We start from the raw sequence: 19,873 nt of genomic DNA, 5'->3' as shown, positions 1-19,873 counted from the left end.
CCGACAAAACCAAATTAAGATCCCAGCTAAAGGTTTCTGAAAGAAGATTGCTAATGCTGAAACTTGACCCTTGATAGTGCTCAAGGCTAGCTTCTGCTCAACCCCTTGTTGCAAAAAGGCCAATATTCGAGTCACCGAATAGGTACGTGGAGGAAAACCTAAAGATTCGCACCACGCAATATAAGTCTTCCATGTGTGATAATAAATTTTGCTGGAAGTCGCTTTCCTTGCTTTAATAAGGGTAGGAATGACTGAAGCTGACAAACCTCTGTCCTTCAGTACTTGGGTCTCAATGGCCAAGCCATTAAACCCAGCGACTGTAAAGCATGATGGTAAATTGGTCCTTGAGACCACAGACACTCCCTGAGACGAAGTTCCCACGGAACGTCTGCGACTAGCATGTTCAATTCGGCCAGGCCGGCTTGAGGAGGCCAGCCTAGAATTTCTAGGACCACTGGCGCTGATAGAATCTGAACCAGGCGTCCCTAGAGGTATCTGGCCCCGACCATCCGAGAAAGTCTGGTCGTTTTCTGTTCCCACACATTTATCAGATACCTGATTGTTATCAGGAAGGGTGATCTTTTCTGGTTGAACCTCAGGGACCGAAGTCACCCGACTAGAGGCTACTTGACCTATCTGGTCAACCAGATCCGATTCCTGTGAGGTATAGGGACTAATCTTAGGAAAAGGAAAAGGAAAAGATCTATTCAGGGAACGGTAACTACCGCTTCCTGTAGTACTTAAATGTTGGAAGGGAAGAATCGCACCGGTAGTAGTGGTTGATGCTCGATCTAATGTCCTGAATACCGGTGAAAACGTCCCCCCACCCTGAAACCGGGTGGGGGCGCACCTTCAGGCTGTGTACTCCTTTGCTTCGGGTTTGGCTGGGTTGGTCCTCTGCTTGTCCAACCAGCCCTTCTTGAACCCTCCTGGAGGAGTCTTGCCTTTCCCGCTAGTACCAGCCGGGCGCCCTTTATGGGCAGTAAAGAAAGGTCCTCGCTTGTTGCGAGGTCCCTTAGCTTTAGCAGCCTGTGGCAAAAAAGTGCTCTTGCCCCCAGTGGCATCCTTAATGATTTCATCTAGGTTGGCCCCAAATAGACGATTCCCCTGAAAGGGGAGATTTGTCAAGGTCTTCTTGGAACCTAGGTCAGCTGACCAGCATTTTAACCACAGCACACGTCTGAGGATGACCGCTGACATAGATGCATGCCCTAATAAGGGAGTAGTGTCCAAGGCTGACAGATAAACTGTAGCCCTTGTATAATCTGTTCCATCAAATCAGATGTCTCCTGGGGAATATCTTTTCCCCTAAGGTCTTGGCGTACCATTTTCGCCCATTCCGTAAGTGTCTGGGAAACTAGACCAATAACAATTACTGGTCTAAATGCTGACCCTATCAGAGAGAAGATGGTGCGGGACTCTGCTTCCATCTTTCGATCCACCGGATCCTTAAAGGACGAAGTGTCCTCCACTGGGATAACCGTGGCTTTATTCAGCCTGGAAATAGGTGGATCCACCACTGGTGGTACCGTCCATTTCTTAATGATGGATTCCTCAAACGGATAGCATCTAGCAATACGCTTGGAAATAGTAAAGGTACGTTTAGAATGCTCCCATTCTCCTTTAATCTGATTACCGAAAACATTTGGGTACAGGAAAAACCTTCACCGTTTTGATGGGCTTATTAGTACCAAAAGGAATCTCTGTTTCAGTTGCCTCTGCCGGTAAAGCCTCAAGTTTTAAGGTTTCCTGCACTGCCACAACTAGTGCGTCCACCAATGCTTCTTCCTGAATTATAGCAGGAGAAGAAGCGTCCTCCTCACTGTCTGAGGGGGCTTTACCTGGGATAACAGCCCTTGCAGAGGAACCTGCAGCTGCAGTGACCATCTCTGAATCTGAGTTAGAGGTGTCAGATAGTATAGGGGTAGGCGGGGGTCGCTTCCTTGACCCCCGTCCCTGACAGGCCGCCTCCACCCGAGCCACCATAGACTCCAAAATTGCTGTAAATGACTCTATACTCTGTGCACCGGCGGGTCCCGTGGCCCCCTCGAGGGAAACAGGTGGGGGAATATGTGTGGCAGGGTCCATGATAATTCCAGTCACTTCCTGGATAATATAATTCAAAAATAAAAAACTTTTTTTTTTTTTTTTTCAGACCCCCAGCGCCACAAAAACCCCCTTAGTGTTACCTGCTAGGGATCCCTATCGATCGAGAGAGAGAGAGAGAGATAGACCCCCAGGCTTACCACTTGATGCTCAGAGTTTAACTGCAACAGGTTACAGCGCTGTCTTGACAAACAGGAAGTCTTTTGGCTGGCTGCCCAGGAAGAAAGGAGGCGGCTCCGCCCCTCTGCACGCCTTCCGGCGCCTCCCCCAAGCTCCACGAGGTGTTTGGATCACCTCAAACATGGCCGCCCCCATGCTGGAGACACGAGGCTACGCCAAAATGGCGGCTCGTGCGATCCAGTAAAAAAAATGGCGGCGGCCTGTACTGAATAGCGGTGTGCTGCAGGGCACACAACACTCTCTCTGTATGGGGATATGGCGTGGTTGGCGGTACCGGCCCTGGCGGACCGCATGGCCATTCGGGAGGCCTGCTAATAGCTGGAGATCTGATTAGGAAGGCAGTCTACATGTCCGTGGCTTCTGACTGGTAGGTAGCTTATTCTTATCACCGTAAGATTCCCAGAATGCCACAGATTACATCTTTTTAACATGTATACAATTAGATTGTTAGCTCCCAAACCAAGCCTCCTGGCTTTTTGCACATAAAATCACACTCAAAATAGGAGGATCTGTGTCATGTTATAGGATAGAGAGGGACTCTATCTTACCATACAGAGAGGGGCCCGCGTTCACCACAAGACCCGTCAGGGGAAAAGGGGGAACATACTACTCACCATACCGGAACCAGGCGGGCACCAACTCCTGACAGTACCCCTCTCCACCGGGGCGGGAGGGCTGTCGACCGATACGGACGCCGTGACTCATGGTCTTTGGCGTTTCAGCGAGACGTTTAACTCGCGGGGTCAGTCCTTTAATGGGACTTTGTCGCGGCCGACCCAGCGCGGAGCTATGGCCTGCACGCGCTCGTAGGCTGAACTGGGGTGACCACCGGATCTCAACATCCAGCCCGTCGCCCAGTTCAGCTTTCTTGCTTGAAGATCTCACAGGAACACTGGAGAAAAAAAGCTGTCTAAAAAATCCTTTAAGAAAAAATTCTTGCCAGGACCTAAGATCCCAGCAAGGTATCTAGGTCCTTACTCCTAACTAGACAGAAAATAACTGATTTGCTGAGGCAGAGAGAGAGAGGATATACCCTCTGGGACTGCCCCTAGGGTGTGGCCAGAGCTTTTTAATTTCCTGTCTAGTCCTGCTCCTGTGGAGGCAACATAACCCGAAGGTGGTGTATCACCGAGGACTACGTCTGTCAATGAGCGCTAGAGAAAGAATAAGTTTAACTTTAAAAAAAGAAAAAAATGCACATTTTATTTGCAGGTAAAAAATGTGCATTTACTTTTTTTTTTTCATATGTAGGAGCCTGGAAAGCACTGCACCCAGGATCAGCAGATTGTGGGTGCCATGCAGGACTCTTGTAGACTGTCTGTGTAAGCGGTCTACTCATACCTTGTACAAGCATGCAGTTGCACACCAACAAGAAGAATAAATTAACTAACTAGAGCCCTCAACAGCGCCCTGGTAGATCTGGTGTTTAGGGGAAAGGGCTTGGATATCTGCCAATGACCTTCACAGAGGTTTTTGTATATATAGATTAGATTAGATTAGATTAGATTAGATAGATAGATAGATAGATAGATAGATAGATAGATAGATAGATAGATAGATAGATAGATAGATAGATAGATAGATAGATAGATAGATAGATAGATAGATAGATAGATAGATAGATAGATAGATAGATAGATAGATAGATAGATGAGATGGTTGAAAGTACTTGGGATAATTTTCTGCCCCCTCATGAGAGAAAGGAAATACAACAAGAGTAGATTATCTAACCCAGTAGAATTAGGATCTCACTATAATGCTGTACATATACAATTTCTCTTACAGATATTTCATCTGGTCCTATGTTCATTTTTGGACCCATGATATAAAATGCACCATGTATGGATACTTGGAAACTGTATTTGTGAAGAAACACGCCAATTTAAATCTTACTGGTTGGTGCTTTATAATCCACATTTACTTACCCTTACTGTGAACTGATATATACACTACAGAGGATATAAAAAGTCTACACACCCCTGTTAAAATTTCAGGTTTCTGTGATGTAAAAAAACTAGACAAGATAAATCATTTCAGAACTTTTTCCACCTTGATTTGACCTATAAACTGTACAACTCAGTTGAACAACAAACTGAAAAATCTTTTAGATGGAGGGAAGTAGAAATAAAAACCACTAAAATAATATGGTTGCATATGTGTGCACACCCTTAAACTAATATTTTGTTGAAGCACCTTTTGATTTTATTACAGCACTCAGTCTTTTTGGGTATGAGTCTATCAATGTGACACATCTTGACTTGGCAATATTTGCCCACTCTTCTTTGCAAAAACGCTTTAAATCTTTCAGCTTGTGAGGGCATCTCCTGCGCACAGCCCTCTTCAGATCACCCCACAGATCAGATTCAGATCTGGGCTCTCATTTCAAAACTTCTGGTGAAGCCATTCCTTTGTTGATTTGGATGTATGCTTTGGGTCGTTATCATGCTGAAAGACGAAGTTCCTCTTCATTTTCAGCTTTCTAGCAGAAGCCTGAAGGTTTTGTGCCAATATTGACTGGTAATTGGAACGGTTTATAATTCCCTCTACCTTGACTAAGGTCCCTGTTCCAACTGAAGAAAAACAGCCCCAAAGCATGATGCTTCAGTGCCGATTCACATTATTGCGCCTGCGGAGATCGCATGTAATTCGGAGCGCACTGCTCCTTCATTACATGCGATCTCATGTGCGGATGCGAATTCAGCCATACACTTTGTATGGCTGAATTCGAACTGTATCCGCACCAAACACGCACAGGACCCTTTTTTTCAGCCGCATCAGGATCGGATCGCACAGTGGTTCACACTTGTGCAATCCGATCCTGTGCGAACTGTCAGATCGCACTACGATCAAACTGGGGGTGTCGTTAACATTTAATTGAAACCCCCTGCGTATCGCATATGGCAGTGTGAACTGCCAGATGTGCGGATGCGATGCGGGAACAGGCTGCGAATTTGCAGCCTTCCCGCATCGCACAAGTGTGAACCGAGTGTTAATGTGGATATGGTGTTCTTTTGGTGATATGCAGTGTTGTTTTTGCACCAAATGTATCTTTTGGATCTACGGACAAAAAAGTTCAACCTTCGTTTCATCAGACCATAACACATTTTCCCACATGCTTTTGGGAGACTTCAGATGTGTTTTTGCAAAATTTAGCGAAGGGCTTGAATGTTTTTCTTCATAAGAAAAGGCTTCCGTCTTGCCATTCTACCCCATAGGCCAGACATATGAAGAATACGGGAGATTGTTGTCACATGTACCACACTGCCAGTACTTGCCAGATATTCCTGCAGCTCCTTTAAAGTTGCTGTAGGCCTCATGGCAGCCTCCCTGACCAGTTTTCTTCTTGTCTTTTGATCAATTTTGGAGGGATATCCGGTTCTTGGTAATGTCAGTGTTGTGCCCTATTTTCTCCACTTGATGATGACTGTCTTCACTGTGTTCCATGGTATATCTAATGCCTTGGAAATTCTTTTCTACCCTTCTCCTGACTGGTACCCAACCCCTGAAAAACAACCCCACACCATAATCCCCCTCCACCAAATGATTTGGACGAGTCCTGACCTTAACCCGATAGAAAACCTTTAGGATGAATTAAAGCGCAGGCTGCAAGCCAGGAATTCTCTCCAATTCTCTCTCTTACTTATAGTAATAATAATACCGGTAACACTTCCAACACATTTAAGTTGTGAACCCAGACAATGACCATTCTGGCATCTTTGGTTTGTTTTGTTTTATTGTTTTTAGGGGATGAGAGAAGGGAATGAGTGGGATATTCCTCTGGCTTTTCTAGGCTTAACTGGGACTTTGTACAAAAAATGCTCACTAACGCTGTCTTGGTGCCAGATGAATGCCGACCAGCGCTTCCTGACGCTTCAAATGCTGCATGACTGACTTAGCGCTGAAACCTCGACTTTAACTTGGATTGTTAGCTCATAAGCTCCAGGACTGTAGAACTCTTGATTCCTGATCTACTGAACAGCTCCCTCTAACCCTTCACTTGCTGAGATAGCTCCTTGTCAATACTTATGCTGCTGCAACTCTCAACTTTGTACACTTCTTACTGTACACTGACTCTCCAGGGCCCAAACTGCAGGTACCCCCTCTAATACTTCAGGGTCCTCTGACTAGATACCCCCTCTAATACTTCAGGGTCCTCTGACTAGGTACCCCCTCTAATACTTCAGGTTCCTCTGACTAGGCGCCCCCTTTAACAGTTAGCTGACTCCTGGATCCCTAGAACCTTCTCCGGAGTGGTCCCCTCTGACACTAGGCAGACCCCCAGGGGCAATCCACAGTACTCACAACCTTTGTAGGCTTTCCTGGAACTGGACCCCTCTCACTCTCCGCTGGTTCTCGGCACACCGGATGCCCTCTGCAGCTCAGCTCCGCATTCTTTGGATTTCCAGGTCACCACCCAGGACACCCGCTTCCTCTGACAGGAGGAGAGATAGCCATACTCTCCCTCCTGGGACTCTGCTTCCCACCAAAGACGCTGCGTCATGCATTCCTTCAGAACCTATACCCACTCCCAGAATCCTCTGTGGCAGAATCTGCCTTCTGGGTACATAAAAGCCTGAGTGTGTCTCTGATTGGGTTTCCTCCCCTGTAAATGAGAATCCTCTCATGGAGCCAGTGGGGAGACTCCCCTCTCAGCAGACACACCTGGGAGACATGACAGACAGCTGAAATTATGGCCCTGCTGTTAGGCAGCCAAGGCCCACTATACTTTACCTAGCACCTACCTGTAGGGTGCTATATCTATATATATATATTAACATATACACACACAGAAATGTATCCACTGGTCCAATAAAATACAAATGCAGGTTGATGGCTATATCAATATTTTATTGGCATTTAGGCAACCAACAGTTCACATGACTTTATACTGGAGACCAGTTACAGTATGGCATCTTCTTCATATAAATTGCCAGGTTTATGTCCATTCATTCACCGCTCACTCCAAAAAAATATATATATTTAATAAATTGCACCGATTCCTATAGCAGAGTACACAGTCTGTCCCTTTTGTTTTTTAATTCCCAGTAATCTCTTCAGGCTGTCAGTCCAAAAGGTGAATATGTTGGTATGGCGTACTGACACAGTCAGTGGTTTCATATTGGAATGTCATTTTTGTTAAAAAAAAAAAAAAAAAAGTATGCCATTATAAGTAAGACATTAACTTCTGGAAGCTTTTGGCTCACTAAATTATTTTTTCAATCTCAATAAAGGAATGTTTAAGGCATTGTGGTTACAAAAAAAAGCCCTAACCGAAAAGTTATTTATGGTCAAACAGATGTTCCACTATTGATGGTGGCGTCTTGGTCCTAGAAAACAAAAACAATGATAGAGTTAACCCAAATGTTTTTCAGCATTCACTGTAATTAGGTTGCACGATACTTTATGTCATCTGCTCTTAGCCATTTCACAAAAAGTAATTTTAAGCACAAGCTTAGCTTAAAAGTGGACCTCAACTTAAGCCGGCCATACATAGTTTGATTCTCAGCCGGTTCAGCAGGGACCGGCCAAGATTCGAACCATGTATGAGTAGGCTGATCGGTTGATCATACTTTTCATGAGATTACTGCCAGCAGCAATAGCCGCTAGCAATAAACACTGTGCGTTTTCCTGACAGATGGCTCCCCCCCCCCACGGAAGGAAACAATAGCTGCCTGGGAAGGCTTCACCCATCAACACTGATGGTGCAGGTATGAAAATTGAACCTTATCTTTCAAGCAGTACAAGAAAAACAAGTCATTGTGAATGATGTACTGCTTACAGTAAAGATTCTAAAAGCTGATCTTTTGCCTAGACCCACTTTGTCATCAATTCTGCAAAAATGTGTAACTGCAAGGAAGTCGCCATATACATGAAAGCATAACCTGCACAGATCTTCATGTTCCTGAACCTAAGGGTTCCTGCTAATGAATCCCTGTTAGACAGGGAACTACAGATTTTAAGTCTAGGTCCACTTAAAATTACAACTTAGTGTCCAACTTCCACAACATTTTTTTGCAGTATCACTTCTTTATCAAAACCTGATCATAAAACCATTTAAACATAGATGATATGAAGACATACATAAAGGACATGAAGGAAATTAGCAACAGACACAGGAATAGTGAGTGCAAATTCGCTTCTATTGTGGAAGTGTCTAATTATTCTTTGTTCTGCCCCAGCAACTCCAATACTCCTTTCATCCCCCTCCGTAACTTTGTAATGTAGCTTCCAAGGAAAGAGTAAAGGGGATGACAATACAATCTCATCTGAGTGACAGATTTGAGTTTGCTGGGGCTACTAACATCAAAGATGTCCGTACCTGACAGAAGTCTCAGGGCTTTTGGACATCTACACTTAACTACTTACCGACCGCCCACCGCTGTTTTACTGCGGCAGGCAGCCTCTTCTGCGTAAACCGACGTAGAGCTGTCGCACGCCTGTAGCTAGGGGGCGAGTGCGCCACCGGCGGCGCACTCTCACCCCCACTCGGCAGCGGGACACCGATGCACGGGGTAGGCGGCTCCAATTGCCGCCTGCCATCCGCAATCGCTCCCCCCTGAGAGAGAAGGACAGTCAGCTATTGTACACACGTGATCATTTCAAAAGACCAACCCCCATACAGTTAGAAACACTCCCCTAGGTACATATTTAACCCCTTGATCACCCACTGTGTTAACTCCTTCCTTGCCAGTGTCATTATTACTTTTAGCACTGATTACTGTAGTAATGTCACTGATCCCCCCAAAAGTGTCAAAAATGTCAGTTAGGGGTCCGATCTGTCCGTCGCAGTCCCACTAAAAATTGCAGATCGCCGCCATTACTAGTAAAAAAAAACAAAAACAATAAAAATGACATAAATCTTTCACGTAGTTAGTAGACACGAAAACTTTTGCGCAAACCAATCAAAATACGCTTATTGCATTTTTTTTTTTTACCAAAAATATGTAGCAGAATACAAATTAGCCTAACATGTTAAAAAATATTGATCTTTAAATTTTTTTTTTTGGGGGGGGGGGGGGGAATGTTATATAGCAGAATGTGAAAAATATTGTTTTTTTTTTTTTCAGAACTCTTGGTCTATTTTTGTTTATAGCGCAAAAAATAAAAAATCACACAGGTGATCAAATACCACCAAAAGAAAGCTCTATTTGTGGGGAAAAAGGACATCAATTTTATTTAGGTACAGTGTCGCAGGACTGCGCAATTGTCTGTAAAAATAACGCAGTGCCGAATCGCAAAAAATGGCCTGGTCATTAAGGGGGCAAATCCTTCTGGTCCAGAAGTGGTTAAAGTGGAACTTCACTCTCTCAATCAACATGGACTATTTCTAATCCTTATGCTGCTAGCATTAGTAAATAGATAGAAAAGTATATCATATTTACTTGTTTTACAGTTTTTTGGGGGTTTATTTTGCATTTCTTCAGTTACTTCCTTGTTTCCATTACTAGGCAAATGAGGTCATACATCCCAGGGGTCTTGAGGAGGGGAGGGAGGGTTCTCAGCTAAGCCAATGCCTGAGATGGATTCCAGGAAGTAAATGCTACATGAATCATCTGCCCTTACTCAAGATGGTCACGGCTAGAAATTCCAGGGGGTGTTTTTTTTTATTATTTTTCAGCAAAATAAAGCATGGAGACATGAATGGATGGGGAGTTTGCTTTACTACTACTAATGAATGAAATAGCATTTTTGGTTTGTGGTGCCCAGATGCAATGCAGTTCTACTTTAAGCCTGGTATATTTTTAGTTCAACCTGAAAACTGACAGCTCTGACGTTAGTGCAGTGATCTCCCTCGCTGAGCTGTTGGGTCCTGACATGGTCACCCCACCCCCCCCCCTCCCAGAACGCTCTGGTCAGCGCTCTTAGCCATTGGCTGAGAGCGCTGATTTGGACTGGCTGACATACACACGGGCCAAATGTCAGACAGCCTTTAGTGAACCGGCCGGTGTCTTAAAAAGCCGGAGGCTTTTTAAGGTAAATAACATGCCTAAAATACATTAAATGCAGCTAGAATCTTATGAGAAGATTTTTGTTGAAAATAACGGCCTGGTGACAGGGTCTCTAAAGCAGGACTAAACTGTATCTAAGCACCACAAACTGAAAATGCTATTAAATTCTTTTTTATTTTTTGAAAATAATTTTTATTAATTTTGCACATAACGTTACAACAATGCCTGCGAAGCAAACAACAGCAACGCAGTCATAGGGCACAAAAAAAACCCTTAAAGCTAAATATACCTGCGACCATAGAAAATGTTCCACATCCTAAAAAGAAATCAGGATATACACCCACCCCACCTGCAAATATCAAGGTATTTAAAGGCAAACTTCACACATTGTTTCATGTTTTCCCCAAAAAAAAAAAGGCGGCATCACATATTCGCAGATCATAACAGGAAATTACTCAATTTGTTGTAACAGCTCAAAAAAATGCACACGAAACGTAAGGAGACTCAACCTAGCCTCCCCACACTTTATCAGATTTCTGAGGTGCCCCACTATTTGCATAGGTTGCCTTATAAAATGGGAGAGCCCTATTTTCCAGAGCCTTCCAGGCCACCAAGGATGGCGCCGCAGCTTTCTTTCCGAAAATATTTAAGTCATTTTTAATATTCAAAGCGAACTCACCTACCCAACCATCCATCCACATCTCCCTGCCTTATTTTGCCTTATTTTGTCATGCAATCGCTTTGAAAAACACTCCCCTAGCATTTCTAGTCACAGCCATCTTGAGTCAGGGCAGATGATTCATGTGGCATTTACTTCCAGGAATCCATCTGCCCTTAGCTAAGGCATGCAAGCAGAAGGGTGTGCTTGGCTGAGAAAGCCTTTCCTCCATATGAAAGAAAAAAAAAATGCCCATGCTCTAGGACAGGGGTCTTCAAACTAAGGCCCTCCAGTTGTTCAGGAACTACAATTCCCATCATGCCTAGTCATGTCTGAATGTCAGAGTTTTACAATGCCTCATGGGATATGTAGTTCTGCAACAAATGGAGGGCCGTAGTTTGAGGATCCCTGCTCTAGGATGTATGGAATTATTTTGGATTTTTTTTGGCCTAGGCCACAAACTAGAAATCAACTAAAGAAATGTAAAAAAAACAAAGTTAAAAAGGAATAAATATACTTTCCTATTTACTAAGGCGTGCAGCATAAGGATTAAAATTGCTGATGTTGATTGAGAGAGTTTATTTCCGCTTTAATTCCATTAAACGACATCAACAATGGCAGCCTGCTCTTTTCTCGCAGTACAATTTTTATTTTTTTTAAAGGGAATGTTCTGCTTTCAGTAAAACATCCCTTCACTGGTACATCTGTGCTAAACTGTAGAGGGAATTTGTTCGGACTCTTCTCCCACCATCAGGAATTTTTTTATTAGACAGTAGAAGCAGCACAATGGCTGTTGGAACATCCTATTGTCAATCAGGCTGAGTGGTTCTGTTCCAATTTATATGCTGCCCAAGCCAACCTAATAGTAGGGGACAGAAGAATGAACTCTTCACTCTTCAGCATAAGGCCTCTTTCACACTAGCAGTTCGATCGGATCCACCCGTTCGTTTTCCAGGCAGACCTAATCTGACCCTCCATTCTCCTCTATGGAGCAGCGGGTGTAAATGGACATGTGTCCGTTTACTCCCACTTATATCTGATCTGATTCACTAAAAACAGACAGATGCGGATCCATTCCCCTTCCGTCTAGCAGGTCATATGGCAGTCAGGTGTAAACGGACAGGCAGACCGTTTGCATCCGACTGCCCATAGAGGAGAACGCACTGTGTCTGTGTCCATGCTGCATAAGTGGAGCGGACACAGACTAACCATCCTCCTGCTTAACAGGGATCAGCGGACAGATTCCCCACTGAGCAAGCAAACTCCTGGTGGAGACCACCCCGTGTGAAAGGGGCCTGAGAGTACCAATGAATGTTTTCCATTCCTGCATTAATACTAAATGTAGAAAACCCATTTACAAGTCCTTCTAATCAGATATCTGCAGCAGATTCCTTACCAAGGCAGATCCTTATGTACGAAGTGCCCATATTTGGAGTGACAATGCAAGTGTACCCGTTATTTATGCACAGTAGAATCATCTATTTTGTGCACTAAACCAATTTTTAGCTGAAACCTGTGACATGAGTTTATCATTAGAGTGTGTGCAGTGGTGCAGCAGAGAAGTAGCCTTAGTTATCATAGTTAGTGATTTATTAGGTTTATAAAAGAAGTTGAAGAGACAGGGTTAACAGCGAGAAAGGTGAGTTAGTACCGTCACTTTGAGTTGGCTTTGCAGCAGTTTATTGTGCTCTTTTTCCTTAGAAAGTTGGTCCTGAGAAGCCTTGAAGAGTTGTAATAGTTTGTTAGCGGCTTGACCTAAGTCCCGTGTTAGTTTTTTTTCCTTGTCAAGTCTCTCCTACAATATTTCCAGCGAAGGATAGGTTAGGTTTAAATATATATAAAATATATATATATATATGAAAAAAGCCTTAAAAGGTGAAACAGATTGTGAACACAAGTAAGCTATTGGTATAGAATGTAATCAGAGACTTTTACAGGGTGAGTAAGTAGTAGTGTAGCATTGTATCAAAGTGCATATTCTACAGCATCCAATCAGAACTCCTCAATTGTCTGACCAAAAACCCTATGAATGACTGATTGCCATAACTAAACAGTGTTGGGCTCGGGCAAATTATACCAATTTTAGTAGAGATGCACCAAAATTTTGGCGGCAGAAACATTTCGGCTAAAAATGGTGTTATCGGCATTTTGCCGATAAGAGAAAAAAGTGTAAATAACGGCGCTGGAGATGCACATGATTTAACTATGCTTATGGTGTGTTTTTCATAAGTCATGGGACTCAAAAATCACATTATTGATAGGTTTTCAATGCATTTCAACGGGGAGGTGCGTTTAAAGGCTATCGCTAAAGGTGCCAATAATGGCCGACAATAAATTCATATTCATTTAATTTCATGATATTAAAAAAAAGTTAAATATAATACAATTATATATAATAAATATATATGTTTTTTAAAAACTGTAATTTTTAGTTTTGGCCAAGTGCATTCTGCATTTTCGGTACCAAAATTTCCATTTAGTGCACCTCTAATTATTAGCAAATGTTGGCGCTTGAGTGACTAGGTCTTCTATTTGAGAAAGTCCAGTTATGTCACAAATGTGACTTTAATCAGCAAAACTTAAATTGCAGATATGGTCATGAATAAACACATTTTAAAGATGTTCTAGAAGGCAAAACCAAACACTGGAGCTAAAGGATATTTATTTCAAAGCTAATAATCTCCTACTCAACAATCCTACCAAGAATTTGCAAGACACGCTGGTCCTAAACAGTGGATAAGGTAGACACTTGGGCTTGATCCTTAACTCATAAAGGTGATTCCCAGCATTTCATGACACTATGGTGATTGGTTTAAGGTGAACAAGTCACACAAAGTAACCCTAGCCCTAATGCTCCCTCTATTAATGTATATTGAAAAAAAATACTTCATGGTACATTCGAATAGTCAGTCCTCTTCTCCTGTTTGTCAGAGAAAGCAAAAAGTGGAAGACATTAAGACAAAATGGTGTTTTCAGGACACTATTTTTCTGCCACATCTCTCTAGACCAGTGGTCTCCAAACTGTGGCCCAGATGTGGCCCTTTGCATGCCTTTATCTGGCCCCTGGGGCACCATTTCACCAAATGACACCAATGATGGCATACCATTCCCCATACTGACACCATTAATGGTGCACTATTCTTTTTATTGATATCACCATTAAAATGATTGGGCACTGATGCCGGGGCATATACTACTCCCCCTGGCCACAGTTACGCCCCATAAAGCATTAAGGACAGTAAACTGGCCCTTAGCTTAGAAAGTTTGGAGACCCCTGCTCTTGACAATTGGAGATCTGTCACTGGAAGCCACAATGATTGGCCTCTGGCCAGATCTATGGCCTCGAGTTTGCAACACACAACACTGAGGATCCCGATGAAAAGGCAGGTACTAGATTTATGGCCTTCTGCAAGGTCACTCCACAGATTGGACTGCAGATCTACTAAGAGGGTACTATTTTCGTCAGCTACAGACCTGGCTTAAATGTTGGCACTTGAACTAATGCTCAACTCAATAATATTGTCTGAATGCTGGTGACTTGAACTCCTTTTGAAAAACTGAGAATTATTATATTTTAAGGAAGTAAAAATACTACAAATCACACAATTTGTGCCAACCTTCAATTGTTGTGCTTCTTCGGTGCCGGTTGAGCTTTCTTCTGCACTTTTCAGTTTCTCAAGCTCTTGCTGCAAACTGTGCATGGATTTCTGTTCCTAAAAGCATACAAAATATGAAGTGGTTACCAGGGGGAAAAAAATACATCTCTCCAATATATGCACAATTTCCATGTTCTGTTTCTGTAATAATGCTGCAAGTACAGAAATGCTGATATATCTGCCAGAAATCCAGCAAGCTCCTAACTTCCTGTGCACTCTGCTGCACTGCACTGAAATTTTAAGCAGTGTTATCAGCCCTACCAAGTTTACATCTGTGGGCAACTCAACCCCTCCTATTCGGTTATGGAGGCAAGGAGAGGAGCAGATGTTTTGTAGTCCAAATAAGGAGTGAGCAGGGTGACAACAACATTTCTCAATAGATACAGAACAGTGGGTGAGCACTGTCGTCCTGAGACAGGTATTGTGTTACTGGTCAGATGACCAGATGAAAATAAGGGGAAAAAGCCTGAAAAAAAGAAAATGCAACCTCATTTCAAAAAGACTGGAAAGTTGTAATTTTTTAAAATGTGTTCTTTGGTGTAGATACACTTTAAGTGTTGGACATCATAATTTTCTAAAAAAAAAAAAAAAAAAAATCACCCCTACTACTAAAAGGGATTGAGGCCAGTATTGCCTTTTACACTCAATGTACTTTTATTAATAGGTAAAATCCCTCCAATTTTGCCATTTAATATTTTTTTTTTGGTAATATGAAGGTTGCACAGCTACAGAAAAAAAAAAAAACAAACACAAACCATTGAAAAAGATATTAAAAAAAAAAAAATTACATAGAAAAGCCAATGGCTCACTACAATTATAGTTTTTCTTTCATATATTTAAAACCGTGATTTAATGTATTTTATTCACCTCTTCCAGGTCTGCTGAGATGGTCTGCTCATCAGTCTGTTCCTCCAAACTTGGCTGTGGAGCCTTCAGCTGGTTATAAAATATAAATATATACAGATTGTTGTAGTAACTCATTTAAAAAAACAAAATGGTAACAATATAGATAAATACAATGTTCCAGTACAATAAAAAAAAAAAAAAAAAAAAATGCAACTTAAGAAAGCAGAAGTATTCCTGAAAAAATGAACAATGTACCGACTAAAAACGAAGGCCAGGTAATGTAGCTAGCTCAGGTAAGGGGAAGTGTGAAACTGTTAAAAACTTATATAGAAAGTCTTCTATCAGATCTCCATAATGCTGTAGAATAGTTTGAGGTTTAGGAAGAATTAATAGTAATTTACTACTTTAGATGCCTAAGTTAGCAAGCAGATATGGTAGTCATTATGGCAATCACATCTCCCTGCCTTGGGTCAGTGGCATCGCTAGGGGATCGTTGCAGCCCTGCAGTTTGTTTCTTTTACATGGCATATGCATACGTACATTCGTCCATGCTGGACATGCAACTATGCATCTAAATCTATACCTAGAGTTCTGCTATCCCCAAATTAACAGAACACTAGAAACGATTTCCTAGGACTCACCCTTTTGTTTAACTTTAGAAATTATTATAAATTTCACACAAACCAAAATAAGGTTTAAACAGTTGAATAAGACTCCATTCACACTGCCGCGACTTGTCAGGCGACTTGTGCGCCCTCAAGTCGCCCCAAGTCGCTTGACATAACAAATGCAATGAAAATCAATGAGAGCCGTCTTAATATGCACTACTGAAGTCGCTCCGACTTCAGAAAAGGGTCCTGTACTACTTTGAGGCGACTTGTATCCGACTTGTGCCAATAGACTTCAATGGGAGTCGCCTCCAAGTCGGATCCTTATCTTATTTGAAGCGACTGTGATCAGACTTTCCAGGAAGAAGAAGGAAAATTAGCCAGGCATTCCCCACATTGCAGCCATGCCTACAGTTCCTATATACCATTATCTCTGCCTGGTCTGTGTGAGTGGCACTGGTGGACACAGATAAGTGGCACTGGTGGGCAGTGGCACTGGTAGACACTGATATGTGGCACTGGTGGACACCGATTCGTGGCACTGGTGGACACCGATTCGTGGCACTGGTGGACACCGATTCGTGGCACTGATATGTGGCACTGGTGGACACTAATACGTGGCACTGGTGGACACTGATTCGTGGCACTGATACATGGCACTGATATGTGGCACTGGTGGACACTGATTCGTGGCACTGATATGTGGCACTGGTGGACACTGATTCGTGGCACTGATACATGGCACTGATATGTGGCACTGGTGGACACTGATATGTGGCACTGATTCGTGGCACTGATACGTGGCACTGGTGGACACTGATTCGTGGCACTGCTATGTGGCACTGGTGGACACTGATTCGTGGCACTGATTGATACGTGGCACTAGTGGACACTGATTCGTGGCACTGATTGATACGTGGCACTGGTGGACACTGATTCGTGGCACTGATATGTGGCACTGGTGGACACTGATTCGTGGCACTGATACATGGCACTGATATGTGGCACTGGTGGACACTATACATGGCACTGATATGTGGCACTGGTGGACACTGATTCATGGCACTGGTGGGCAGTGGCACTGGTGGATACTGATACGTGCCACTGGTGGACACTGATACGTGCCACTGGTGGGCAGTGGCACTGGTGGACACATACGTGGCACTGGTGGATACTGATACGTTGCACTGGTGGGCAGTGGCACTGGTGGACACTGATACATGGCACTGGTGGGCAATGCGGAAATGAGTAAAAAAAGAAAAAAAAGAAAATGGGAATTGGGTCACAACACATCATATTCTCATTGTCCAAATACAAAGTCGTACAAAGTCGTCTATCATATAAGTCGCTTAAAATAATTCACAAGTCGCGCTGAAGTAGCGCTAACAAGTCGCCCCTTATGAGGCGACTTTCTGGTCGCGGTAGTGTGAACCGGCTCTAACAGTGGTTAGCAATCAACAGGGCATCATAAGGAAAACAAAGAGCATTTGGGTGTAAGGTGTCTGTACTAGTCACTAACCTGATGAACTTGTACACCATGGGACTCTTTTTCATCATGCACATGATTCTGCATTTCACTTAACTGCTGTCTGAGCTGAAAAAGAGAATATACTAATCACATTTAATAGAAATGGCAATCAAAAAGTGTTAACTTTCTCTCATGCAGAGAAATTTGCTGAAATTCCAGCTACCAAACCTGAAGGACACAACCCACCCTAATGTTTATAGGGTAGCTATAACTAATACTTTATTAGATAGGCTTCCAGTCAGCTGTAAATGCTGTTGAAAATGTTTCATAGAACTGCAACAGCCCTCAAGGAATGCTAAAATTGCCTCTCAAGCACTATGATCATCTGTGACAACACAGCTTGAGATGCCGCTTTAGCCTGCCCTAAGTGCTATCACAATGAGATTAACAAGGATCAATGACTTATTACAAAGAGGTCATTTTCTTTTACAAAAGGTTTTATTAATATGCAATCCAACATATAAGAACAATGTCTAGAAGGTTACAACACATAATAAGCCAAATGAAACTAAGTATGAGAGAAAAATAAAACTCTAGTCCCATACCTGGTGTCCCTAAACAGGGAATGATTAAATTACACAGTTCGAAGAATTCAGGGGATCCAAATTGCATTACAGGGAACATGAGAGCAAGAGTGTCCCAACATAGGGCTAGGCATGACTAAACATAAAGCATTTGTCATAGAAAAATATATTAGGAGTAAATGTAATACAGAAAATAAAGGAAAATTATCACGATAACCATCTATACCAGGGAAAAGCCTGGCGGCCTAGTAGGCTTATAAAGTGGATGCATGAAAAAGATCCAATAGGATAAGGAAGAAAAGAAAAAAGGAAAGCGGAAATGAGGAAATAAAGAAAAGAAAGGGAAGGGGAGAGGGGAAGAGTCCACTTGGCCTGCGCCAAAAAAGCTCTCATTTGAGAGAAGTGTATTGTCAAACCTAGAAGGTTGGATATACTGTATGTCCGAAGAAATTTCCCATGAGTGTCTGAGAGGATAGCTGTGAACTTCGCGTTCGCCATGTCGTCATTCATGCGATTCTTAACTGCCTTAAAACTGAGTACAAGAGTCTCGCATGCCCTCGCGATGGTTAACTTAGTTGCAGTAAAAATAGGCAGAGCCAGTTGACGCTCGGGACAAAACAGTTCAGCAATTGGTTTACCAAGAAGAGTTTCGCAGGGATCCCTCTTGAGATTACCATGAAATATATTGCAGAGAAGAGTACAAAGAGATACTTTTCTAGGAACGCTACCTGCCCCATGTTATACTTACCACTATTTCCAAAAGAGAACAAGTGTCACAAAATGACATTTTGTCCTTCATGTTCCCTGCTATATAAATAATACAGACAGAAATATAACGAAGAATGTTCTACGAGAGGTAATACTTTCCACTGTCTTCATTTATCCAAAACCCAGGGCATCCCAGCTTCACCCCTGGTTCAGCATATCTACAAAGATTTATGGCAATGAGAATCTAAGACACAGCTGCTGTCACTGGTGCACAGACAGACAGGCTGTGCAGATGGGCTGAGGTGCCATTTCTTTTTTTTTTTTTTTTTTTTTTTTTACATGTAAGAGCCTATTTACACCAGGTGTGCCTTCTAGAGCTCTGTGATGCACATTAAGGGGGACAAAAAAATTCCACACTTCAATGCACTTAAATGCAATGAGTTAATAATAAAGGCCACGTGATCGGAGTCGCAACGATTTTAAAAGTAGTTCTTGCACTACTTTTTGCAAGTTCAGGTGTGACTTGCATAGACATCTGTATATAAAGTCGCACAGATGTCTTCCAAATCGCACCTCAAGTCACACTGACATGCGGCTTAGAAATCGTATGGTTTTAAGTGAAGAAGTCACACGATTTTAAAGCCGCATTTGGTGTGACAGAAGGCTTAACAACTTCAGTACTGGGCACTTTCCCCCCCTTCCTGCTTAGGACAACTTTCAGCTTTCAGCGCTGTCGTACTTTGAATGACAATTGCGCAGTATTGCAATGCTGTACCCAAACTAATTTTTATCATTTTTTTTTAGACAAATAGGGCTTTCTTTTAGTGATATTTAATCACCACTGATTTTTTTTTATTTTTTGCTAAACATACGAAAAAATAACAAAATGTTTAAAATTTGTCTTGGTTTCCATTACAAAGTTTTGGAAATGAGTAATTTTTCTCCTTTACTTATGTGCACTGATGAGGTGGCACTAATGATGAGACACTAATATGCAGCACTGATGGGCACTGATATGCAGCACTTATGTGCACTGATAGGCGACACTGATGAGGAGGCACTGACAGGCATCACTGATGGGCAACAATTGGCACCACTGGTGGGCACTGT

General features: G+C 42.6%; 1 protein-coding gene across 3 annotated transcripts in view; it reads right to left on the bottom strand.

The window, feature by feature from the left end:
* Nucleotides 1–7,312: 7,312 nt before the first annotated feature.
* Nucleotides 7,313–19,873, bottom strand: part of RRBP1 (ribosome binding protein 1) — a 92,771-nt gene continuing 80,210 nt past the window's right edge. For 2 of the 3 annotated variants that reach the window (XM_082249231.1, XM_082249232.1), the window contains 5 exons: nucleotides 17,523–17,597; nucleotides 15,417–15,485; nucleotides 14,511–14,600; nucleotides 12,545–12,688; nucleotides 7,313–7,613 (listed from right to left, as the gene is read on the bottom strand). In XM_082249231.1, the coding sequence (XP_082105357.1) occupies nucleotides 7,575–7,613; nucleotides 12,545–12,688; nucleotides 14,511–14,600; nucleotides 15,417–15,485; nucleotides 17,523–17,597 (417 nt within the window). In that variant the 3' untranslated portion in view covers nucleotides 7,313–7,574. The remainder of the gene's footprint in view (nucleotides 7,614–12,544; nucleotides 12,689–14,510; nucleotides 14,601–15,416; nucleotides 15,486–17,522; nucleotides 17,598–19,873) is intronic. The other variant, XM_082249233.1, reaches the window with a different exon arrangement.

Source organism: Pelophylax lessonae, assembly GCF_965119305.1.
Source record: "Pelophylax lessonae genome assembly, chromosome: 3".
In the NCBI taxonomy this organism is placed as follows: Eukaryota; Metazoa; Chordata; class Amphibia; order Anura; family Ranidae; genus Pelophylax; species Pelophylax lessonae.
The sequence above is the reverse complement of the archived record's forward strand: the minus strand, read 5'-3'. Positions and strand labels throughout refer to the sequence as shown.